General features: G+C 45.1%; 1 protein-coding gene across 1 annotated transcript in view; it reads left to right on the top strand.

Moving 5' to 3' along the window:
* Nucleotides 1-232: 232 nt before the first annotated feature.
* LOC142790836 (homeobox protein Meis1-like) overlaps nucleotides 233-26863 on the top strand; it is a gene marked incomplete at its 3' end in the record, with an annotated part of 110659 nt that continues 84028 nt past the window's right edge. The window contains exon 1 of the mRNA XM_075885361.1: nucleotides 233-591. Coding sequence (XP_075741476.1) covers nucleotides 580-591 — 12 coding nt within the window. The remainder of the gene's footprint in view (nucleotides 592-26863) is intronic.

The raw sequence follows: 26863 nt of genomic DNA, 5'->3' as shown, positions 1-26863 counted from the left end.
CGAAAGATTGCGAGGAGAGACAGCAATCCACAACACTTGATTGTGTCTGCGAGAGTGTACGTGTGTTTACTGCACCGAACAACCCTCTTCGTCGATTTCAACTTCGCTTTATTTTTTATTTTTCGACAAGAAGACGTCTTCTCGACTCGCCTCCCTAATCTTGGTTAATAGAGTTCCGAGAAAATACCGTCCTACTCCGAGCGTCGTCAACCCTTTAGCTCGACAAACGACCTTCGTTAAGGAAGAATCTTCGGTTGGACCCATCGTACTCGAGCTGTACAACAGAAGAGGGAGAGGAGGATTTCCCTGGCTGACGTCTTTGTGGTATCGCTGTGTTTGCCTGTATACCTCGCCGCCGCAAGTTTTTTGTGTGGTGTTCGAAAAACTTGCCCGGATCGAGAGGGGGACGTGAAGAGAGGTTCCGGTTTCTGCAGCTTCACTCGTGGAAAAAAGCTTCGGCCTTTTGTGGAGTGTCAGTGCTTAAAAAAAAAGGTACGAAGAAAACGTCGTTGACGACCACAAGCATCCCACTGTGTCACGGGGAAGCTGCTAAAAGCTAGGAACTTCCAAAAAGTCGAGATGGCTCAACGGGTAAGCACGACTTTCGTGTTTCGATTTGTTTGCTTTTGTTATTCCACGGTCGTCAGGTGTTCTTTTACGGCGTGAGTACGTCGTGGAAACGGGCTCAGTCTTGTTTGCCGTAGACGGTGGAACCAACGTTATTTGTAACGTTGGGTGGAACTAGAAGCTGAAATTTTAGTAGCCGAGTTTTTTTTTTTTTTTTTTTGCATCTGATAGGTATGAATATTTTTTTGGATGTGTGCACTTTTGCTTGACGATAGTTATAGCGCGAGAACAAAACGACGACACAGAGACAAGGAGGACACGAGCGCTCGTGTCCTTCGTGTCCTTCTTGTCTCTGTGTCATCGTTTTGTTATAACTATCGTCATGCCATGCCAACTAGCCCAAGCTGCCACATTGCACTTTTGCTGTATACTATTGGTGTTGCTGTTCTTCGAGGTATATGCTGCGACTTGGTTTGGACACATCGTTCGCATGAATATTTTCCAAGAGTTGATAGAGTCCTTCAAAGCTGACAGTTTTGACAGTACCAGAATCGTTCGAAGTATTGAAGGACTCTGGTAGTACTTACACCCTAGTGTCTAGTGGGTCTAGCGGCTGTCAGCTGCAAACCCGCAGGTCGCGGGGCCGAAACCCGGCCGCGGCAACCGCATTTTTGATGGAGTTCGAAATGCTTGGCTTAGATTTAAATGGATGTCAATAACTCCCAGATGGACAAAATTTCCGGAGGCATACTCTACGGCGTGTCTCATAGCCGTTTTGAGACGTTAAACACCAACATTTCTATTGGTAATGCTTATAAGGATCCCAATTGATTAACAGTCAAGTAGGTTTGCAAAACGCGCAGCAATATTAACCAGCAGTGGTAAAATGAACTCGTTTTAATAACATGCCGTAGACTAGCAGCTTGCACATGAAATTCATGATATACGTTTTGAAATTTCAAACATAGGGGACGTCTTTAATTTGGAATCAGGTTGTCTAATGACACTGTTAGTAAATTTACGCGGTAAGTCTACAATAATTTACGCGTAAATTTTGGTGCGTAGCACGCTTTGCCCAATGCGCTCCTTATTCCACGATACTGACGGTTACTTGAGTATAAGTGAAAATGTGTTTTTATTTCGACCAATACGTGCACTCTTTGATTATAAGAGAAAAGATGCAATATTTTGAAGAAAAAGATATTGATTCGAGTTGGTTATCGCTGAATCAGTTGGCACTAAGAATAACTTACTAATAATAATTTGTTCGTCTGTCAGGATAGAGGAGAATGATGGCTTGCATTCCTCTTATTCGAAGAAAGTGACAAATGATGAGCTTTATTGATATCTCTCATTACGACAGTTGTTTACACGATATAAAACCACTATGCTGCCGACCGGACGTCCGAACCTGTCCAAACCTTAAATTCAAGAGGTTTTCAAGCCTTTTCAAAATTAAAGCTGTTTTTTTTTTTCATCAATGAAGTAAGGATTTAATTGTGTCAGTTTGCAGTTTGAATGGTGTTGACCAAATTTCCCAGTGCTGTTTGATTGCGTGCTGTTTTAATATATCTAGGTATAGCATTCTGTTTGCCTGAATCCAAAATGTACAACGTATTGCAGGGGCGAGTCCAAAAGCACAAGCATTTATTATTAAAACGTATGTTCTGTAAATAACGTCCTGTTTGCGTCCGAATTTCCAAGTTGACGTAATAAACACGCGTAGAATTATCGTATGCAAATGCTATCACTTTGTGGACACATACCAGAAGCGAGAACCGAAGATTTACAGTTAGTAATTTAAGGCTCATATCATATAAGGCATATTATGGGGGAATTAACTGATGTACAGTGCGTCTATCATAACCATATGGTGGTTTTGGGACGTTAAACCCCACATATCAATCAATCAACTGATGTAGAGCGTCCGCGATATATGCAACACCCACCGAAGCATACAACAATAAACCAAACTATAGTCGATTACAAAATAAGGAAAAAATCGACTCTGGTCCACAGCGATCGCTGCCCCTCCCACATAACATGTGCATAAATGTTCCATCCGATTGCGTTTAATTACACTTGTGACGTCATCGCTTATTCGAGTGTTTCAGACGGTTGCCTTCGATAATATGCAGATACGTTTGTGTTGACTATTTTAAGACAGAAACCTGGACGTTGTGGTAAACATCGTCAGGACTTCATTGCTGCTTATAACGATGTACCTTTAATTGTGCGTAAGATTTACGTTAGCCGAGAAGATTTTAAAAAAAAAGTTTGCTTGGGATTCGAGCAGAAACCAGCTGGCCAGGCTGTCCTCTACATACGATGCGCCGGCGTGCCGTATATAGTTCTGTGGGCAGAATAATACAGTTGTTTTCATTCATCCATTTTGTGGGCGGAACTTACTATCTAATATTAAGTTGTAAAAAAGGTCGTAACCGACTATCATGTGCCATTGTTGATGTGCATTGCCTCGCGGGAAACCTCAACACCACGTGACATGAGTTTTATTATCATTGCTAACGTAGCAGGTGACAGTGTAATAAAAATTAGGAATCGCAGACTGCAGCGTATACTAATGCAACCGCCATCGTTGGCAGTGTTTGCTGTTTCACATGAGCAAGCTATTCGGCTTCGAGGATTTTCGATCGAGTCATTCTTGAACTGTCATGTTCCAAGTATTGTGTTTATACGTCTGGTCCTTGTTATTTAAGCGTGCCTCTTGACATTTTCGATGGCTCTGCGCGCGTTTACAGGTGCAGCCTTTTTTTTTCTTTAAAAATACAGCACTCGCAGTTGTTTTCACACACAGCAGTCTAATGAGTGCTGTGTGGGAAAAGACTCAATTATTCGCTGGTACTTATTATAATGTGTTATACACCGACCGTTGCGAATATGCTGTGAACACCTTCAAGGCATACTCGGCCACTGACTCGAAGATCGCATTTCGACAAAGGCGAAATGCTGTATGGTATGGGCCCGCCTATGCGAGATGTAAGCGCACGTTAAAAGAGCCTCAAACGGTCGAAATGTCCGGAGACCTCCTCTACGTTTGGGGTGAATTATCGTATCCTGGTTTTGGTTCGCAAAACCCCGAACATTAATGTTATAAGTTCTTCGAAACGTAATGAAATACTGCGTTCTGGGACCTCACAATTCAATATCGCAGTTATAACACGTGAATCCTGCTTTTACGTGTCATGACTCCAGATCGATGGAGGTCATGAACCAGGGTTTTTGAATGACGTGTCATCATCATTATCATCAGCCTGACTACGTCCACTGCAGGACAAAGGCCTCTCCCATGTTCGGCCAGTTAACTCGATCCTGTGCTTGCTGCTGTCAATGTATACCCGCAAACTTCTTAATCTCATCTGCCAACCTAACCTCATCTGTCTCCCCCTAACCCGCTTGCCTTCTGTAAGAATCCAGTTACTTACCCTTAATTACCAGCGGTTATCCTGTTTACGTGCTACATGCGCCTGGATAGCCGAGTGGTTAAGGAATGACGTGTATTTAAATGTAAACACTCGGCCTCCCTAATTTTTGTCGCTTTGCATATCGTGGCCCGGGAGTCGGAACGCGAGTCTTCGAGCTTATGAGCGGGTCGAATTCAGAAAAGATACTCATTAACTGCGACGAGAGCACTGGTTTGCAAGAAACGATTCGGCGAGGCGCATATATACCTGCTGCACGAGTCTGTAAACTGTGAAGTGTGCCTAGAAAACTTCGGGATAAACTAACCGTCGCATGCGTTGTACTAAGCAGCGGTATATAGATGATAAAGATATAAGGATAATAATCAAAAGATATCTGGGGTTTTACGTCCCAAAACCAGGATGTGATTATGAGATACGCCGTATGTGGAGAGCTGCGTGAGGCATATCTTCACCTTTTTTTTTTTTTTTTGATGACGATAACCGGCCTGCGTTACGCGAACAGATCTGAATTCAAAAAAGAAGAGAAAAAGAAGAGAAAAAAAACGCCGCTAGTTTTTTTTTTTTTTTTTTTTTTGTGCGCATGACGAGGCATGTTCACGTTGGCGGCACAGGTTGAGACCTCTCTGTGCTTCTCAGAAGTTCGTGACGTCATCAACCCTCGCGTGACGTCTTTCTTTCTGCGTCGCCCTCTTCGAGTGACCTCGTGTCTTTTCACGTCTTTTTGTTGAGTTACTTTTGTTTATTTGCCGCCGCCACCACCGCCGCCATCTTGTTCTCGTTGCTGCGCGAGACGAAAATGTCGACGGCTGTTGTGCTATAGAGACTGCGTTACCAGGGGAGGGGGGGGGGGGGCTGACATTTTGCGCAACTTCACAAAAGGCCCCAGAACGCGTTGTACACAAATGACGACTGTCTCGCTTCAATGAAACGCCTGCACCTTGCCGCAAGCAGACCGACAAACAGAGCGATATATATCATGAGAAAGTACGAAACAAGAACACCGCGCGCAAATTACGGGGCCCGGATGCTAAGAACAACCTTGCCCTCTGTGTTAAACCTGTTATCGCAAAATGATTTTGACATTTATTGTTGCAAGTCTGCACTGCATGCTATTTTTGGTGAGCTGATGTCTAAAATGTCATCTTTGAACGTATCTTTGATGTTTTTTTATTGCGTGTAGAATAATGTTTGCTTTGTGTGTGTTTATATTTATGTATACGCCACTTTCTGTATACCATCACTGCAAGCTGAACTGTAATCGGCTGGGAAGCCTAGTCAAGCTCACAACAGCTTTTTCTTCCCGTGCCCTCTACTTTCCGAAGTGGAAAATAAATGATTGACTGATTGATGTAAAGAATATACATAGATGATTATACAAAGTGAAGGAACAGTCACGCGATTAATGCAAATTTAGTTTTACGCCCCATGAAGGTGGTGTGAGAGAGAGACAACTCTTTATTGAAATGCAGAGAATTAGAAGCGTTCGAGGTTTCATTAACGTGCACCTAAATCTGACTATGTCGATCAAATTGTACGTTGAGAAGCCATGATTGAATGGCATAAGCCGGAACAAATTAGCCGTAAACTTTGGGAGGAGTGCCACCAAATGAAAGAAAGGAACTGACTGTATTAGCGGCACGTCCACCTCCCTTTATAAGAGCGAGGTAAAATTATTTGGATACACGACCGTAGCCCGATCCGTAGCCAATCAGTGGTATGGTCTAGATACGCGCTCGGTCCGTCATCGCGTCGCCCTTGCGTATATTTCATTGCTATTGCAATGAAGCACTTGCTATGAACAGCGCCTTTCTCGTGGTCTTTGATGTGTTTGTCCTCTTAGCCCTAAAATGAGCAGTTTGTTAAGCGACTAGTGCACGGGCCACCATCGAAATGCGATCGCCGCGACAGGAATTCGATCACGCAACCTTCGGCCCGGTAACCGAGGAGCGCCTTAATTTGTCTGGTGTTTATCACGAGCTGTGGTCTATCGAAGTGGCTTCTGTTGTAGCTGTTGATTTTTCTATCACTACCTATAAGAAATGTGCTCTTCATGCCTCGCATTTGGTGACGTTAGCTTAAAGGATAAAGCACACCTAAAGTCTTTTTTTCAGGGGCGGCGCTTCATGCTTCGGTTGGTAGCATCCTGAGCTATATGTGCTGACATAAATCTGAAGAGAAGCTATAACGCAAGTGTGGATCGACTCTTCAAAGCAGGGTATGCTAGCATCCATAGCACGGACGCACGCGGCCGGTCACCGCGAGTGATACAATAAAGGCTTTCGCCTTAATACCAGCTGCCTCGGTACCCCACCGTTTAAATCCTTTACCTACCTAATTGGCAGGCTTTGGACTAAAATGTCCTTTTCCACATTTGTCAGAGTCGTCGAAGGGTTTATCGTTGATGGGTGTTGTTGAAGTTATTGCGCGAATGTTAGGAAATTAAAAGTTTGTGGTTTCGGAGAAAAAAAAAAACAACATGCGTCTCCATTTGAACACCGTTATTAGATATTCCAACAAAGCTTGCCAGAACAGTCCAGTGGTGCCCTCAAAACCTGGGACAGCAGTGCGTGACTTTCTGGTAGAACTATCGGCTTCACGTGACAACTTCGCGTTGAGAAGTGCAAGGATAACAGTAGCTTAGGCACAATCGGATAGCGCGCAACGGTCCTGGTTTCACGTCAGTTCTCGGCGCTTGCCTCAACGAACTGCCGTTGACTCTGGCGCATTATTTTTGTCGATGCGACCTCATCAAGTGTGAGACCCGTGGGACGGCCTGTGTATGCTCTCCCATAGTAGAGTACCTGGTACTCTAAATCGCTAACCACTTTTTCTAGACACACAGTACCAACTAGTCTAAATAGTTAGCAACTTTTTCTAAACAAACATTCAGTTATGTAATACTTGCAGCCATAGGGACGGCTTTATGCTTTCCCATATAGTGGAGTGCCAAGCACTCAATATTGTCAACAACGTTTTCTAAACACAAATGTGATATTGCTGACGTAGAAGTCGGATGGCTTAAAGTTCTGTGGTAATAGAGTGTGTGAAAGCGTACACAATTTAGGCTATACATCTTCGAATCGTTCACCTTTTTTTGTTCTTAGCGTATACGGTCTACCGTGGTATAGTTCAAATTGTAATCAAGTTCACCACTTCTACTAAACGCTCTTACCTATAGCGTCTTTTTTTTTTTTTGTATGTCTGTTGCATTTTTCATACGGAACAGTTTACTTCTCCTCCGCAGTAGAGTGCTCCACGCTCAAGATTCTGGAGCGTTCAACTTTTCGTCTAAATGCAACCCGCTTGGGGTCTGGTGGGTACACACGTTTTGGTGTACAGCGCAAAGAAATGAACTCGGAGAGAAGTCATACAAACGTCGTAAAGCGACGCAAAGTCTGTAGACTCCCGAAGTCCGACGTGCAGATATTGAAGTCGCAACAATATACGGATAACACTATAGCACGGCCCCTGTGCCAGGATCGGACGCAAAATCGTGAAGCGTTCAACACTTCCGTTGCTTCGATAAACTTGTCGCCTCGGGGACTCAACAACGCGGTATTTTTTCACCCGAACGCTAACGTTTAGTTACTAACGGTGGCGTTTCGATCATTCGCTGTATCCGCTATCCGTGAATATACGAAAGCTAACTGCACGCCCGTCTTTCAAATGGAGCTAAGAATGATGCGTCGCGGAGAGGCTGACGCTCGGACCAAGTTTTGTTCAGCCTAAAAGGGTGTAAGTGGTTAAGTAATTGTCGCTTTTAGATGTCACAGCCACCCACGTTGTCGAGAAATCAAAGCTTATAGACAAATATGCGTTTTGGGTGCACGTTAAAGAACCCCAGGTGTTCGAAATTTCCGGAGCCCTCCACTACGGCGTCTCTCATAATCAAATGGTGGTTTTGGGACGTTAAACCCCACATATCAATCAATCAAATATGCGTGTACTATTATACCAGTATTCCCACGCTTGCTGAAGCGCTTGAGTTGCAGAGACGCAATCGCAGGATTTTCCTCCAGTGTTGTATCCCGTTTAAAAAAGAACCCTGCGACACAGATTAAGCATATCCTTTTCGCCCCGTTTTCTGGTATACTGTGTTATGCACCAATATCGTGGCGCAAGTGGCAGCGCCGAAAACAAAGCTTTTCGTATATTATTAAAGCGAACAAACCACATATATTTCTCGCCGAGGCGACACACCGCGGCTATATGTGGGATCGGAAGTGACGTTTCATCACGTGACAGTGACGACAACGGCTAGGGGTCTCGATTGGCTTGACATGACAGGTCGCGTGCAGTGTTCATGTGCTCCCAATTGGACGAACACACGCACCACAAACGTATACTGCATTAGAAGTGTTCGAGAAAGATTTTCGTCCAGTTATGGCGTGGCTGGTATCATCAGTGAAATAAGCTCTCCAACAGCGCTCAGCATTTATGACCGAAAAAAAGGAAAGAAACAAAATACTTCTCATTATTTCAGCGCCCTGTGTTCATTCGGCACATATCCATTTTTTGATGCTTTCAAAAGGTATGTCCTATGATGTAATAAAAAAAATCGCGTAAGGACACGTATTTCCGCGCACAATGCGCGTCGATGGGCACAAAATGAAAATAAACAACCATGTGCTTATATATATGTGCACGTCAAAGAACCACGGGTAGTGGAAATTAACCAGGAGGTCAATAACAGAGGTGGCATACGAATGAATAACCACATAGTGAGCCAAATAGTTTGCCAAAAAAGGGCTTTATGATGGTATAAAAATGTTTTGGTAGTGTAAACCTCTACGCAGATGTATAGTCGAAAACGTGCGTCCGCTCTATGACTAAAAGATCAAAAAAAAAAAAAACGGAAAGGGTATGTATTACTTTTCAGGGTGAGTACTTGTTCGTCACGTGTGTGACTCTCTCTAAAGACAGACGTTAACTTTCTTGCGGGTGACACGACTCACCGAAGAGAGTGGAATGATCTTCTAAGAGAGTTCGCGTGACTCTTTAAAGAGAGTCATAGGCGTGGCTAACAAGAACTCTAAAAAATATATAGACAATGGACTTTTATTTTTTTTAGAGTGCGATTGCATGTAGCTAACGTCCGCTAATTAAGCCAGCTCATTGCCTCGTTGGACTATTAACAAGAACCAAGCCCACTAACCGATCAATGATGCAACTGCACTAGAAACCACAGCTGCAGAATACCGCCTGACGTTTCATCCGTGGTTAGCCCAACCAACCGAGAGACAACAAAAGGGAAAACAGAAAAGGAACAAACCAAGCGAACCGAGCAGAGAGTTTCGTCGCTTCAAGGAAGGCACATGTGCTCGCAAGTTGGCTGTCCAACGCGAAAAGAGCCGCGAGCTGTAGTAGGTCTGTCCCCTTAATCTAAAGCGCTTTTCACCCTCCCTTTCGATAACAAGCCAGGAGCGCGACGGGCGGTTGCGATTGCCATTTCACGATGGCCCTCGGAAAAGGTTCGGTTACGTCCCTCTTTTACGCCGTGGCTCTCAACTATCGCGCCTCTCTCCCCCTGCTCCTCTTTCTCTCCTGTACCTCCCACGACCGCGTACCTCTTCGCACTCCCGCGGTGCGTCGCCCTTATCGCCGCTGTGTGGTGGCGTGTTGACGGCTCTCCATGTTTGGACGATGTTCGTTTTTCTTTTGTTGATTTTTTTTTTGCGAATGCCACTTATATATGCACCTACAGCTTGTATATATATATTGCTTTAATATAGAAAGACCGGTGCGATAACGTGCGAGTTGGCAAAAAAACACTCTTCCCGATGTCTCCACTCCCACGTGGATGGATGGATGGATGGATGGATGGATGTGGCTCGACGCTTTAGATCGGGCGGCGGCTAACGCCACCTAGCCTTCACTAACCGAGGTGGCTTACCTAGGGTTAGTTCACTAACCTTTAGATTTATCTTTTTTTCCCTCTAAATAATGAGGTTGAGGATTCGTACTTTGCAGTGAAGGGTTTAATTTTCACTCGTGCCTTGACTTTAGCCACCAATCAGATAACCTCCTTGTAGTTAAGTCTACCCGCTTAAAGTTTATTTTGCCCTCCCTGTCCCTAAACCCCAGTGCTTTGAAAAACTCTGCGCCATCATCCTGAACTATAGGGTGAAGCCCTTTACAGAACATTATCGAGTGTTCGGCAGTTTCTTCTTCCCCTCCACACGCACTGCGTACTGTGTCTACCCCTTCGTATTTGGCCCGATATCTCTTGGCATACGTCGCTACCTCCTGCAGCGCCATCATGCGGCAGTGACGATTGCCATGCGTTGACGGCTCTCGATGCATGACATGTGGCCTGTTAGTTTGAAAAGGACACCAGTGAAAATAATACGTTTTCTGGTGTCAACAACTTCATTTCACAATTCCAAAGGCGTTACTCTTACCTCGAGAAGACACTTGGTAATGATAAAACGCGTGAAGAGAAGCTGCAGGTGGCGCCGCCGTCTAGAAGCTTTCGCACCAGCTCGCGCTTACGTCATAGATTTACACCGCGTCTGCTCATGTTAACTTCACCGTTTTCCTTTTGGAATGATTTACGTTGTGTGCTAACGGGGACAGAGCTTCATCGTAGAGAGTTTCAGGAAATTTCATTGCACTATAATGGCGAAACTGCGTGAAACGACATTGAAATTTTTGACGTCACACTGACTTTGCGTGCTTAGCTTCCGGCGCGAAAATTGAAAATCGCATATTGAGATTCGTTTCCCCTTTTAATAGTTTATGATCGCGGAACTTATGACGACAGAGTTCCGAAAAAATAGTTTGTCTTTCTAGGGCGGTTTAATGTTTCATCGTAGCGTCCCGTTAAGCCCTTATATATTTTTTTTCGGGCGCCACCTATATGCATTGAGATATAAGAGGTTCGTCAATTGTTCTGACAATGCGACACTTGTGCAAAAGCGTACAAGTCTGCAAAAATATGTTTTTTCGCAATAGAATAAATAAACTACTGAGAAAGAGGTAAACAGAATACTACAGGTTTACCCCACACGTTGATAGTTATGCTATCAATGTCAACTATGGGAAGGTTGAGGCATGTACAGCTGGCATGAAAGTGTTAAAAGACCACTATATCCGACAGGACTTCGAATATCTATCTATCTATCTATCTATCTATCTATCTATCTATCTATCTATCTATCTATCTATCTATCTATCTATCTATCTATCTATCTATCTATCTATCTATCTATCTATCTATCTATCTATCTATCTATCTATCTATCTATGCATCTATCTATCTATGCATCTATCTATCTATCTATCTATCTATCTATCTATCTATCTATCTATATATCTATCTATCTATCTATCTATCTATCTAACTATCTGTCTGTCTGTCTGTCTGTCTGTCTGTCTGTCTGTCTGTCTCTCTCTCTCTCTCTCTCTCTCTCTCTGTGTGTGTGTGTGTGTGTGTGTGTGTGTGTGTGTGTGTGTGTGTGTGTGTGTGTGTGTGTGTGTGTGTGTGTGTGTGTGAGAGATTATTTTCGAACTTATGCCGCAGTTATTAGTAACGGCTATTGCGGATGCAAATTAGACGTCATTATGTAAACCGAGCGCCCGGCAGCAATCTCAGCAGCTGCCTTCGAATCGCGAGGCCAGTTACGGTTACCGACCGTTTTTCGTGCATACAAGGCACAGGTACAAGGCGAGGTAACAACCAGCAGCCGTATATATAACTGTGCTCACTGTTCTCTTTCGCCATTCGGTGCGACTGCGAAGAGCAATATGTTCTTGCTTTTTTTTTTTAAGTGTAGTGAGGGTGACTTGTGGCGCTATACGTTCGCACAACGCATATTTGTGCGGTATTGCGTCGGGTACGGAGCTAGCCATAGCTACCGGCGGCCATTTTGGTGCCAATTTAGTTGACGGTGCGAAAGAACAGACAAAATTGCCTCTGGAAGGCGTTCTACTCCTTATGCAGGAGTGTGAAAGAACAAATTAAATAACCTGGTCTTTAATTTAATAAAACAAATTAAATAACCTGGTAAATATCGCGGGAACTGTGCAAATTGATTGCCATTCGTGGGATACCGCGGGCCACCAGTGCTGTTTTGTTGTTACACCAAGGTTATGGCGTTCCAGGATGCAGTACTGCGCTATAGTGTAGTGCAACACCCCAACACCTTGGCGAAATTTTGTGAGTTACTTTTTTATGTAGATGCGTGTGTCTGAGTTTACGTGTTATTTGTGTGTGCGTATATGTATGCGTGATGATTGCATATACTGGTTATCATCAGATGCCGGGAATAACGTGCCAGGTAATGAGCGAGGCGGTTACTTTGAGGTAATCATTGAAAAGATTATCATTGTACTCAGATGTAGCTAGTAATATGACAGAATTAGAGGTGTACATGCTTTATAGAGTCGCGGTTAAATGCGCTACACGAAAAATGTCAGGTGTCCTGGCTATACGTGGTACGTTACGTGGGACATGACTAAGGGTCTATACGAAACTGATCCTGAGTTGTCTATACTATGGCATGATTTCTAGTTGTGTGGATGTTTTGACTCATAAAATACCTGCATGTGGCAAATTATGTCTCACCTTAGCGGCACAGGCATTCGTGTATAATAACTTCCTGTATTTTGTGTATGCGAAGGCGTTTCCCTTGTCTTTTCACTCTTTCGTGGGATTACACTTTGCTAGAAAAGCTGAGTCTGTTGAATTCTTGAAGTAAACAGAGGATGCGATAGGACAGAGCGCAACTATTTCATTATAATTCAACAATGGCATGACAACACCTTCAGCGCTAATTAAGGAGAATCAAGATTACTTTAATTATCAAAAATAGTAAAAAATAAAACGAGTGGTCATTCGTCTTTGCCGTTAGACATATTTTGTGAGAAATTAGACATATTTTATTACGTAATCTGCAAAAAATAAACTAGAATTATCAAAAACAAAATATGTGGGGCAGCAAGCATTTTTAATTTTACTATTGAAATACCCAGCACCTTCATTAGGCGTTCAACAATATTCAATGATTCGTCATTGCGCCCTTGACAGCAAACAATTTGTAACTCTTGTTTTCGTGATTTATCATTATTTTTTCTTTAAACGTCTCTGACAGACGCCTACTAAATGTCTCCTTTTTTTTTTTTTGACGTGTGTACATACATGTCCATATGTGTATGTATGGGCACATAAATGGCGAATGCGACAAAACTGACAGCTCGTGCCTTCTCTCTCTTAGACGTTGTGTCACAGGATTTGTCTCGTCCTGTCACATCCATCGTCCAGGTCGCAACCAGGAAGACAGCTCTAGGTATAGTCATATATATTTATGTTTTTTTTCTTCACAAAGAATCGCTCACAATGATAGGGCAAAACGTTCGGCCCTCGGCAGGCAGACAAGTCTAGACGTCAACTTTCTTTAGAAGAATTTACAGTAGTATACTGCACTCCGTTCACTCAAACAGCACCTGTGCCTATACGCCGAGCGTCGACAACACACGAAAATAAGCTTGAAATCTCGAAAAAACGGCAGTTCAATGCTTGGCTCGCTTGCGTGACGTCACGCGACGACTCGGAACGTGATTGGCTGTCCGCGCGTGGTATGTAAATAGCGCCTCTCATTAGGACTTTGACGGTACGACGTTTGCTTCGTTGTTGTAATTGTATTCATCTTGTTGTCGGCTCAAAAGTTACTGAACGTGACAGCATCGATGCTTTGCTGTTTATTAGCTTGAAGTCGAGTTAGAGTATCAATACTCGGCATCGATTAAAGTTTAAATTAAATAAACAAGTGACCAGACAATGAAGGTTTTAAAAAGAAACGTGACTGCGTGCACATCCAGAAAACAAATTATTTATAGAATAGTATTTAGTGCTTTTAGAAATGAAATGAGCGTTTATATTTTTTTCGATTTATAAACCAGTGATGCAGTAAGGGCGAATGAAAAACGAATATATATGCCAATTCATTGAGTATTTTTGCGAAATTTTAATAAACACCGCAACAACTGAGCCTTCGTGAAAGTCTGCTTGCGGCAGTTTAGTTAAACAGCTTCACAGGACTTATTTGAACAAGTGAATGTGCAATGTATATTCAAACGTGCCTTGAATATACCTTGAGAATGAAAATCAATCAAGCAATCAATAAATCAATCGTTTAATGAAACTAAATAAATAAATAAATAAATAAATAAATAAACGTGCTATAAGTGAACGTACATTATATGGGCATAGCATAACTATATGTCATGACAGTGTCGCCAGCAAATCTAAGTTAATGTTCTGTATAGGCTAAACCAAAGTCAGTGAACCCCCATATAGAAGGCTTGGTCATTTCAGTCGTGGTCATTTATGAATTATTCAATCAATCAACCAATCAATCAATTGGTCAGTTAGTATACTATATATGGAGCTATAGATTAAAATGGTTTGCCATAAAAATATACCAATAATATCGCCGAAGTCTGAATATCACGTTATGCCAACTGCAATATTGCTCCGCCCCTTGAAGTGGAGGTTGGTTACTTAATCAATGAACTTATCAATCAGTTGATTTGCTACGAGATAAACTGAATAAAAGTGTCGTAAAAGCATTTTTTTGATAATATTGCCAGAATTTTCGAATTCAGGGTATTTAAATTAAATCCTAGTACATACTACTCCCTTCCTCCGCCACTACTGCATGTTATCTCGCAAACTGTGACGTCCTACCCGTTTCCGCATAGCTGCACCTTTTAATATACTTACGAACAGCATATAAGATATATGTGCGGTTGAAGCTCGCGGATTCATGTACACACCTGTCGCTTTTACCGCCCAGGCTGATTTATGACATCAAACTCTTTTGTTTGTTTTCTTCTCCCCATACAAAAAAAAAACTACTTGTTATTGCGTGAACATCATTTAGCCCGTTGTCAGAGGGGCTATAACAAACAAGAGAAGCATGCGCGCGATACAACTAATAACATAGACACCTCGCCCCTGCGCGAAAGCCACAGCATTATCCAGACATGATTAACGATCGACATGGTTTCATCTATGTCTCTTCCGCCCCGCCGCGGTGGTCTAGTGGCTAAGGTACTCGGCTGCTGGCCCGCAGGTCGCGGGATCGAATCCCGGCTGCGGCGGCTGCATTTCCGATGGAGGTGGAAATGTTGCAGGCCCGTATACTCAGATTTGGGTGCACGTTAAAGAACCCAGGTGGTCGTCGAAATTTCCGGAGCCCTCCGCTACGGCGTCTCTCAATCAAATGGTGGTTTTGGGACGTTAAACCCCACAAATCAAATCAATCAATCTATGTCTCTTCCCTACGCGCAGGTAACTCACTTTTTGTGTCGTCGCCCTTGCTGTTCCAGTCTTTTATACGATCACCGTTTTGCGGGGCCTGTATTCCGTCTGACCGCAGCCTTTGTATATGAAGGCCAGCGGTGCGTTTTCCGTACGCTCCGTCGACATAGTGAGCCGCTTGTAGCGACGTCGCAGCGCGTACGCTCCGCCCAGCCCAAAGCTCGCCCTCTATGATCACGTGACAACTGGTATACAGCCGCTGCAAAGTTGCCTCCGAGCACGGCGGTCGTAGGAGGCAGCTTTGCAGCCGTTGTGCCAGTTGTCACGTGATCATAGAGGGCGAGCTTTGGGCTGGGCGGAGCATACGCGCCGCGACGCCTTGTATGCTCTTTCGACGGCGCCTACCCCTGTTTACAAACATGCAATAGGTCTATGGGTTTGCACTGTCGTCACTGAAACAGCCATTTTGGAGCATCAACATGGTGGAACGCCAAGATGGTGATGTCACGTTAGTGCTATGGGCAACAACAATATAAAAATAGTAATATTATGTGAGGTTTGACGTCCCAAAACCGAGATATGATTATGAGAGACGCCGTAGTGGAGTGCTCCGGAAATTTGGCCATCTGGTGTTCTTCAACGGGCACTGACGTGGCACATTACACGGGCCTCTACCATTCAACCTCCATCGAAATGGCACCGCTGGGGCCAGAATCGAACCCGCAACCTTTGGGTCGGCAGCCGAGCACTCTGTAGCCACTGTTCCACCGTGGCGGAGTTAGTGTTATTGGTACATCGCATGTTAGTGCCTACGTTGTTCATGCGCAGGGCCCCGATCACGTTCTAGCGACGCCGCTATCACCTTGAGTCAATTTAATCGCCGCGCGGTTATTCTTCCTTTGACGTATTACAAGCTGCCATGTTGTACGTCCTTGGCGTAGCACGCAAGTTTTAAATAGATACACTATAGGGAACTGTGGCACTCTATAGTGTCAGCTGCAACGCATGGCGCTTTAGCCAGCGTCGGTAATGATGCATGGATTCTCGGCTGGACTTTTGTTCTTTTCGGCACCGTTCGGGATCCGCGTGTCCTGCGTCCGCTTTGTCGCAACACGATGACTTCGTCGCCGTCACCTTCTTAGTCTCACTAATTCAAATAGGCTCACGAATTTCACAGCGATTCGTTCTTTTATCCGAAGCAGAAGTCAAAAAGCAACAATAAACGAAGCCACAAGTGCGTTAGAATCCACAAGGCAGATCCGTGCATCTGCTGATCATTCCACTGGGAGGCTGAGTGGTCGCAGCGCTGGAGTTTACTCCTATCGCAGGGAACTCCTTTAAGAGCGCAGTGGTACAGCGTCCGGCCGCCGTTACAGTCAGGTCACCTGATCGGGAACGTCACGTGTGACGTCATCGACGTACACACATATCGGTGTCGACTCCAATCCTCCTCCGGCTGTAGTGGCGCTGCAGCATAATGGTGGGAACAGCGAAGCGGCGTGACGTAGGTTACAGGTAACTGCATTGAAGAAGAACGGCTATTTGGGCTAGTTGGTTTGAATTCATGGTAATAAGGGCTGCAGCGCGAGCACGAAGGTGCTAGAAGAAACAGACGAAAGGCAAGGCAAGGAAACCAAAGAGGTTACAGGTAACCCAAATCGTATATTTCTTATAAACACACTAACTATAGAGAGAACTCTTGCGATAGTGTCTATGGAGGCTGCAAAGCACGGCGCTTCAGCCGGTCTGGGAATGATGGGTAGTAAATTGATTTCGCCAATCTTCGTTCTTCTGGCTCCGTTTGGCATAGCGTGGCTTGGAGCTGCTTTGTCGTGAAACAACAATCAGCAAATGTTCAGCAGTTGCACTTCACTGCCTTAACCTTTCAGGCTCACCATCATAGGCGTGTGAATGGGGGCGGAGGGGGCAGCCCCCCCCCCCCTGGTCACTCAAGAGGGGGGCGCAAAATTTTTTGTGCATTGACATAATAGGAAGGGGGCGGCGCGCTGCGAGGAACCTTCGCCCCCCCCCCCCCCTGAAGGGGTACCCCGCGCAATCCTATATACTATATATGCTCAACATTTCAAATAGACTCACGAAGTTCACAACTGTCCGATATTTTATTCGAAACAAAATCAAAACACAGCAATAAACGAAGCCACAAGTCCGATTCTAAGCCCGCAAGCACGAAAACTAGGGAAATCCGTGTACTACCCATTATTCCCATGGTCGCTGAACGATCGCAGCGCCAGAGTAATCTCTAGTTGAATTTAAGAAATTCTATGCCCCGAGTCACGTGGGCTCAGCCACTGACACTGGCAAAATGGCGATACCTTATGCAACGCCAGGCAGAACATCCCGTTTGATATATTAATTTACGGGGGAAATTTAAATAAGGCTTCCTCGTGCATTAGCTTAGAATGACTCGAAGACAGAAGCCATCTTGTTCTTTTCATCTCGCTGGAAGTATTGATACCCCCTCCAACCCCATAACGAAAGCATACCGCACCCTACGTGGAGTTGCATTGTCTCCAAAATCGGAGGAAATGCAAGTTTTCTGAACCTCACCTGGTTTTGCTCAGCCTCCGTGATAAGGCCCCTTTGACCAAGCGACAATGTCATACGTTGTCGTCGTGTGACGTCGTGATGGTGTACTAGGCGATGATAATCCAATGCGAACTGTAATGATTCTATTGATGTAACTGAAGAAAAAAAAACATAGCATGTACTTCTCTATGTATCAAAAGTTTAAGTGAACTGCAGTATTTCTCAGAATGTCTTAACGAGCAGTCATTGTTGTGGTCATCTTCGTCGGCCATGCATAGCTGTCATCTGTGGGGCCTTGAAGCATTCCTAACACAGATCGCCAGCATGTCATGTTCTTTCTCTGGTTTCCACTTTGAGCTTTTTGAACTTTGAACTTTATTATGAATAAACAACATACAGTAAAGAAAAACTTGTTAGCAACATCTGGATCCTTAGCAGAATGCTAGTATGGATCCATGCAATTATAACATACATTAATTAGAGGCAGGAGAAAGAGTTGTATAGTTAACGACATTTTAGTTTAAGATGCAGATTGTTTTGATAAACATATCACTTATACACAGATCCCGAACACATTGAAGAGGAAAAATCCAACTTATACACTACACTTTGAACACGTTTTTGGTTTCCATACTTAACGTAATACATCTAATATTTCTGTACATCTGGTAATAGCATTCCTGGTCAGCATACAAAATATTAGTTTAAAATCATGTCACTTTTCATCATTTCACGAAACTTATCAGTAGTCTAATAGAGCTCTTTGTAATGACGTTTGAGCATTAATGGGAAAGCATTATGTTGTTTCACTTCCACTGGTAGGTTATTCCACAATGACGTTCCAACACTATAAAGTCGTCTTTTGCCATAAACATTTTTAACCAGTGGTTTTAGGAAGTTACCACAATGACGGGCTCTTGTTTGCAATTATGAGGGAATAAAAAGGGAATGGTGAAGAGGGATATTGCATGTTAGAGACTTGTACACCATTATTGTTGTGAACACTTAGTGAACACCAGCCGATGCTAGCCTTTGTCTGTTAACAGTGGGAAGTATTAGTCGATGCTAGTTGACGTTAATCCATCATTAGCTCACACAGGTCAGCCAACAATGGCTGACATTTATCGGACGCTAATTGACTCTGGTCAACAGTATAGCGGACATTTATCCAACAATAGACGGTGTTAACGAACTCTAGACGACATAACCATCAATCAGCCACCTGCCTGTTGGGCATATAGTTACTGGCGGCGGCATGGTCACTGCCCTGCTTGCTTTTTGCAGTACTAGGTCATTGTCACATCCACCTGCGCAAGACAAGATGTGTACTTACGGACCGTACAACTTTACGGATACCTGTTTATCCAAAGGGGTGTAGAGATCATCGACCCCGCAAAAGGGAGAAAGGTGCGCGAAAAATTTGAGGCCTTGCATGTGATTCGATACGGGCTTGATAAGTGTGTCAGGGAAGCATCATTACATCGGTATGAGAAATAATATGTATTTTTTTTTATTGTAGATAGCGTTGGTATCCATGGTGGTGGATGGTTCCGCATGTGCCTTGCTGTTGTCAGCAAGGCGTCGTTCGAATGAACCACTTGTTGGTCTGCGCTGGTCCCGTACACTTTTTTCCTATTGTGTTTCGTTTCCAGTATTAGCTTTAAGCTCTCCATGTTTTACCAACTCTACAGCTCCCTCCCGCACGTTTCATTGCATGGTGCACTATATTATCCTAAGAATGATCTGCCGGTGTGCCATAAACGTTGACAATCTGAATATACTTGAACACGATGGCCGTATGGATGACATTATGTAATTATGTTTTGGTATTGCAACATGTGCAGTCGCCAGATAATGTAGAAGGAATGTGCATAACAGAGCAGAAGTTCGCATCTGTTGTAGTGACAATGACCCGTAAATTTTTGCTCTTCGGTGTATGGACGTCGGCGGTGCTTGTGCATTGAAACGTCTGTCAGCATACCATGAACGTCGAAAGCGGTGTGAATCCAAACGCGATGGTCGTATGTGGTTATCTTTTCCTGACACGTATTGCTTTTCAACGACCGTCGTAGACAGCGATAACACCGCCTTGGTGTAAAGTTGCTCAAAAAAAGAGTGCGACGAGACTCTTATCGCAAAGTGTGAAGACCGTGTTCGTGTCAGTTGTCGCGTGTTGGCGCTGTCTGTATGGTTTCCGCGTTCGTGTTGCACAATTTTCAACTAGAGCTCGTTTTTTTTTTACATTTGCCCTCAAGAAAGAAGGTCTTGCGTTACCCAGTGACGTTTCCTAGACGTTTTCTATTAGACCAGCTTCATCAACGTTCGTCAGGCATGCCGCAAGCTTTCCACAATGCAGTGAGTGAGTGAGAAAGGAAAGGCCGGGAGGTTAACCAGATATTGGCATCTGGTTTGCTACCCAGCGCTGGGGGTGGTGAAGTAGGGGCAAGAAAGAGGGGTTAGAGAGAGGGGAAAAAAAAAACGCACGCGCACTCATAAAAAAAAAAAACGAAAACACACACTGGAAGGGCGTCCCAGCTACAACCGTTCAGCAAGGCCGGTCAATCGCAAAAAGTTCAGCAGCGCTTTCAGGGCCCTCTTCTGTGAAGTCGCATCCTGACGATACTGCAGAATTTCCTGCTCCGACAGAGGCTGATCATCTAATTTGTTGAGTTTCCTGCGAAGGCATAGTCTCCACAATGCAATTACACTATGTTGTCAGTAGCCTGCTTAAGTGTGACAAGTTAAGAAGGTAGGTAAAGATACATTCCTTCGACTGGGTAATGCTTGCTTTTAGGAAAGTAGGAGGAAAAGAACGGCAAGGAGGTTAACCAGCCTGTAGGCAGCCGGTTTGCTACCCTGCGCATGGGAGGGGGATGGGGGAGATGAAAGATAGAGAGCGGAGAGGCAAGAGAGATAAACACAGCACATTCGGCAGCATTTTGATAGAGGCGTATACAGAACAACCGCTATCCTGTCTACGCCTCTGTCTTTTGTACCCGTGCCATATGCGCAACCCAGTCGAAGTTATGCAGCTTGCCTTATTCTAGTTTATGCCTTCAATAATACAATGCCATTTTATGACGTAACGATGACTCCGACGTCACGCGCTGCCTTTTCGAAGACTTTTGATCTCAGCAAGCACCTTATTTTACACTCAACCTCCAGAAAGATGAGTTTGGTTACCCTAAGACATTTTCTAGACGTTTCCTATAGACTCGTTTTATTATCTGATTCGACGTCTGCGCGCTTCCTCCGCAATGTTCTGCCAAGATATTCCTGGCCATTTTACGCTTGTTCTCCAGGGAGATGACTCGTGTCATCGACTCACTTTCTGGCTCCGTCCTTAGACGTTTTTTAGACGGGTTTTAGACGTTTCCTAGACGTGTTCTTGATACTGTAAGTGTTCGGCGCCTGTCACCGACACACTTTCCAATTCCATCCTTAGGCGTTTTTTAGACGGGTTTTAGACGTTTCCTAGACGTGTTCTTGATACTGTAACTGTTCGGCGCCTGAGCCTTCCAGAGGCGATGGAATCCATGGGGGCGTTTTTTGGTTATTCTTGGACGTCAGACCACGAGGAGTTTCGATCAAAAATTAAAAAAAGAATAACTATAGAAGTCGCGAGGACGCAGCTATAAGCCTGTCACAGGCATGGGCACGCTTACTGAGCAGGGATAAGAGTTTCACACGAACACAAGAGATGTAGTTGAAGTATGAGCAATATGCTAGACTGTAATATAGGCAGCAAAAATTTCTGAGCTCGGGTATACATACACGAGCACGTCTATAGGAGCGAACGAACACGCCTAGGAAACAGTTGCGTGGCTCCGTTTCGAAAATTCAAAAAGAATGTCATTTGCAATTATCGATCATCAAACTTGGGTGCTGTCGTAAGTCCTGAATGCAATGATGTTACCAGCTGCGTGTCATATATATATATATATATATATATATATATATATATATATATATATATATATAGTCAGTGGCGGAGACATGCTTACCGAGGTGGTACATGTGGTGTACCTATTTGAGCCGCCTTTGACATTTGAGCTCATCTTTATGCGTTCACTGTTTCTGAGCCTTCCACTACGGCGTCTCTCATAGTCATATAGTGGTTTTGGGACGTTAAACCCCGCATATATATCTATTTATCTATCTTTCGTCGTTGACCTCTCGCTAGCATATATCTTTGTTTCTTGGTAATCGTTGACCCTAATTTACAAGGTTGTTGTTTTTTTTTACCTTGTAACGAATGCCTGCATGGCCGTTTCGTTGTTTCTAGACTTGCGACCCGTTGGCTGCCTGCTGCGCTTGGTACAAAAAGAAAACGAAGAGATAGAAAATGATAGATTTCTGCTGCGTTAAGTTCTAGCTACAGAGGACACAAGTAGACGCGTCCATTGACGCATGTGCTGTGGTCTTTTGCATGGAAGCCGTTTAAATTGAGGACGCTATCGTTTCCAAGAAATTAAAACTCCCAGAACTGCTTTCGCGCGACAATTTTTCCAGCTCTCGCTGGTCACTGAACCCAGGCATATACTTTGTTTGTACTAAAGGGGAACACTATATTTAAACAGTAAATGAGTATAAAATGCTGAATAGTGGTTTTCGGAGAACTCTGTCACCGTTAATATTGATCATAGATTTTTCATTGGAAGAGACAAGTTCAGGTCAAAGTTTCGCTCGTTCCCGCAGGTCGCGGGGTGGCTAAGGTACTCGGCTGCTAACCCGCAGGTCGCGGGTTCAAATCCCGGCTGCGGCGGCTGCATTTTCGATGGAGGCGGAAATGTAGGCCCGTGTGTTCAGATTTGGGTGCACGTTAAAGAACCCCAGGCGGTCGAAATTTCCGGAGCCCTCCACTACGGCGTCTCTCATAATCATATGGTGGTTTTGGGACGTTAAACCCCACAAATCAATCAATCAATCAATTCGTATAGTTGGCTCGCGCTGACGTCACTGATATTGCCATGTGGGACTACCAATTATAGCGAGATCCGAGAGGCTCGCGATGTTATCACTGCAACGAATGTGCGCACGTTTTTTTTCATCATTCATGTGCAGAACGACTGATTAGGCGAGTTAGTGATTCATGATGTTTGAAACACAAGTCGGCAACTAGAACAGGGACCAACTTGATAAGGACAGTGTGCTTGTTTATCCCGGCTGCGGCGGCTGCATTTCCAATGGAGGCGGAAATGCCCGTGTGCTCAGATTTGGGTGCACCTTAAAGAACCCCAGGTGGCCGAAATTTTTGAAGCCTTCCACTACGGCGTCTCTCATAATCATATGGTGGTTTTGGGACGTTAAACCCCACATATCAATCAATAAATGTGCTTGTTTTTGACTTCAAAAGTCGATGTTCAAGTTACGCGCTCATATTTGATGAATCATATACAGAGGTTCTCAAACGTTCCAGCGACGTAGTGACCGCATTGAATCGGGTTGAGAGCCTCGTAATTACGTTGGTGCTACGTCATCATTCTCGCCATATTGGAGTGCCCGTCCGTGAAAGAGCTGCGTCACAAGATATAAGCATAGCGACGCACAATTTGGTAGACCCGTGATACAATTACTAGCGTGCAATGCGTAGTCCAATCACTGCTACACTCATTGCAAATGCCACTGTATTCGAAGAAGTCTCGTTAAGTGTTTGCATTCCAATGTTCGACTTTAGATTCGTAATGAATACACTAATAGGTGAATCTTCTGTGTGTTAGGCAAAGTGGGTAACGATTTAGAGTACTAGGTTCTCTACTGTGGGACACCCGAGAGCTTAAAGCCGCGCCGTGGGCCACACACTTGATGAGGTCCTGTTGACAAAAATTACGCCGTGACGATTGCCACTAATGAGACCGACAGACATGTGGTCAATGAATGCTCATGTAAAGGTGCTTTTCTCAACGGCGGTGATGTGCTTAGAAAAAGTGGTCAACGACTTAGAGTACTGAATAAGAGTATATGGGAGAGCATAAGGCCGTCCCTGGGGGCCTGACACTTGGTGAGGCCACTGCCTGTGTTTAGAAAAAACGTGGGTAACGATTTAGAGTACTTCGTACTCTACTATGGGAGAGCTGAAAGCCGTCCCGAAGTCTGATGAAATGCCTGTATTCGACGGTGGCATAATTCGTGATGAGGTCGGCACTGCTGTACACAACGGAGTACACAAACAGGCCCTCAAAAGTTCGCTGGTCACACGCGTATTTGTCTGCGCCGTTTTCCAATAAATGACGCTTCCTCAATCGGTGGGCTTATCGGCGACCATCGGTGTTTGATACGGCACGACGATCTTTTATCGAGGTGTCTTGGTATTTCACATTGCCACGCTTCGTTGTTGGATTTCGTCGTTTCACGCATGCGTGGCTGCCGTGCTGCGTTGTACGAACTGAAATGTTGCGCTGCTACGCGCGTAGACTAAGGTGCAACAGCCGGCATGGACGAAGGAAAAACGTTGGGTGGCAGCATTGCGCAATGCGTTAGAAAGGAAGGAAAAATGGCGACCCGCCAAGGCCGCCATTTTTCGGCCGGTGGAAGGCTCCTAGTATTTTGGTTCGACTAAGGTCTCGTTGGCGGTACTGTTCCGGTCTCTTGGCGGGCCGGACCCAGGTCGTAATCGCCCGGTTGTTACCACCACAAGGGAAAGAGAGAGAGTGTAAACTCCAGACGTGTCGAAGACCGGTACCAATGACCTGCCAAATAGAGCCGAGAAAACAAGACTTGCTCGGAAGCACACTGGACGTCTGTCGGAGGTCGAGGAGGGTAGACGAAAAGGGGAAGGATGGGTGCGACTACGACGATGCGGCGGTAGAAAAGCCGGCTAGCTCTGCCGAGCCTCCTCCGCGCTCGTAGAACGCCGTCGCAGAGCCTTCTCCCCACCCTACCCTTCGCCCATGATTTATGGCGATACCCCGGTTTGTGATTTATGTGGCGGCCTGTTATTTCTTTGCGCTTACGCTGCCTCTCGCTCTCTCTCTCCCTCTTTCTTGGATATAACCTCTTCTTTTTTACGTCACCCCTCCCCGTCTACTTGTCCCTTGTCCGTCTGGCGTTTTCGCGGCGTAAAGAATACGATAGATAGATAGACCTCTGGCAGACTCTGTGGTCGGTCGTTTTATCACTCTCGTTTATCGGTGTATCTTTTCTTTCGACCTCTTTTTTTTTTTTTTGTTCATTTGCTCTCTTTGCGCCCGGAAAACTGTTGGGTATGTTGAGGTTGCTGGCACTTTTGTTGCGGTCTTGTTTGGACGGTGAACGACGTCGAAATATTTTTTTTTTCTCTCTGGCTTGAGGAGAAGGGTGTGAGGGGAGAGGGATGAAGTTAGCCTTGCGTGTGAACGCAGGCACGGAGAAAGGCGGACCGTTTCGTGGTTGCCGATAGCGCTTGCTGTGGTCGGCTCTCTTTCTCTCCGGGTCGTACAATTACCCCACATTTGGCACTTTCGTCGTGTGCCGTTAAATCAAAGGGGAACTTGTTGCGCATGACAGCTCGGGGAACGGCCGTTTCTATTTTGGGTTTCGTCTTTAGTTTTTCTCTTCCTCTCCTTCACGTGTAGTGCGGGCTCGCAATGGCCAATCGCTCGTGCTCTATTCGTGTGTACACACAGACGCTGCGGTTACCTTGTTGCGTCGGCCCGCAGGGTGGAGTTGATGTGCGTGTTGCTACGCTGAATGGCTTACTGCTACGCTGAATGGCTTACTGCTCGACCTGTCCGACGACTGTGTAGCTGGACAGATGCTAGATTGAGATGTATGGGCTTTTTCACTCACTCTCTCTCTTTCTGCGCGTGAATGCCCTTTGGCGCACGAAGAATGGGTCAGGGTGGCCCGCGTGCTCAGATTTGGGTGCACGTTAAAGAACCCCCCCCCCCCCCCCCCCAGGTGGTCGAAATTTCCGGATCCGTCCACCACAGCGTCTCTCATAATCATGTGGTGGTTTTTGGGCGATAAACCCCACATATCAATAAAGAGTGGGTGGGGGTTTGGGTGGGGGTTTCTAACTTATGCGTGTGTAGCGTGTACATTCGCTGCAGTAGTCTTAAGTGGCGTGCTTGTTTTTACAAACAAACGGCACCGTGGAGGCGACCCTTCTGATCATTCAAGTGAGGGCTCGATGTCTGCTTCATACAATTAGGCCCTAACCACACGTACGCGCTACGACGCGTCAGCGCGTGGCATGTAGATACGGCCCCGCGCGCTTTCCATATGAAAAAAGAGTGTGCGCAGCTAGCTATGTCGTTGTTTAGTCTCCCCTCCACAAGGAGAGGGCGCGCCAAGTGCTGACGCGTTTTAACGCCTACGTCTGGTTAGTGCTTTCATAGTCGAACCTGTTTGGTCATTGCTTCAAGATCACAGTTGCGACCACACAGGTTTTTAACGGTAACCATTACCGTTTAATGTTTCCTTGCCGTTTTTGCTCCCAGAAAGCCTGAACGCGAAGGCAGGCCAGCGTGAGAAGCGCGTCATCGCTTTATTAATTTTTCTTTATTAATTTGGCTTTATTAATCGCTTATTATTAATCGCTTTATTAATCGCTTATTATTAATCGCTTTAATAATTTTTCTTCCGTCATGTAGCGTTTTGTCTTGCGAAAAGGACTATGTGTGTGTAGGCGTGGGGGATGAAACGTCATCCTCCCACACTGAACGCGACCATGCCTGATGATGGTAGTGAATAGCTTTTCCAACGCCCTCGAGCGAATTTCCGAGCGAATCGGGCAGCTTTGCCGAGACGAGTGCTGTGTGGTGCCGTTGTCCACGTCCGCAAACCCCTCGCATCGCGGCTCCAGATCAACAGTTTTGTGGACCGCGAGGTGATCATCTTCGGTGGTGTCTGGTTCGGGGGGGGGGGTCATAGTCGTAGATCCCGTTGGGCCGGTTGGGCGCCCACCGCGCAGCAAGTGGGTGTTTTCATCGAAACCCGAGAAGGGAAGCTCAGATGTTCGAAGTGTCCTGTTTCATTTGGCCTGAAAGAAGGCGTCTTTTGAGGTGGTCGGGGAAGGATGGGGTGGGTATTGACAGATTTGCATAGAGCCTCACCGCTACGT

The sequence above is a fragment of the Rhipicephalus microplus genome, unplaced genomic scaffold (genome assembly GCF_043290135.1).
Source record: "Rhipicephalus microplus isolate Deutch F79 unplaced genomic scaffold, USDA_Rmic scaffold_132, whole genome shotgun sequence".
Classification (NCBI taxonomy): domain Eukaryota; kingdom Metazoa; phylum Arthropoda; class Arachnida; order Ixodida; family Ixodidae; genus Rhipicephalus; species Rhipicephalus microplus.
The sequence above is the reverse complement of the archived record's forward strand: the minus strand, read 5'-3'. Positions and strand labels throughout refer to the sequence as shown.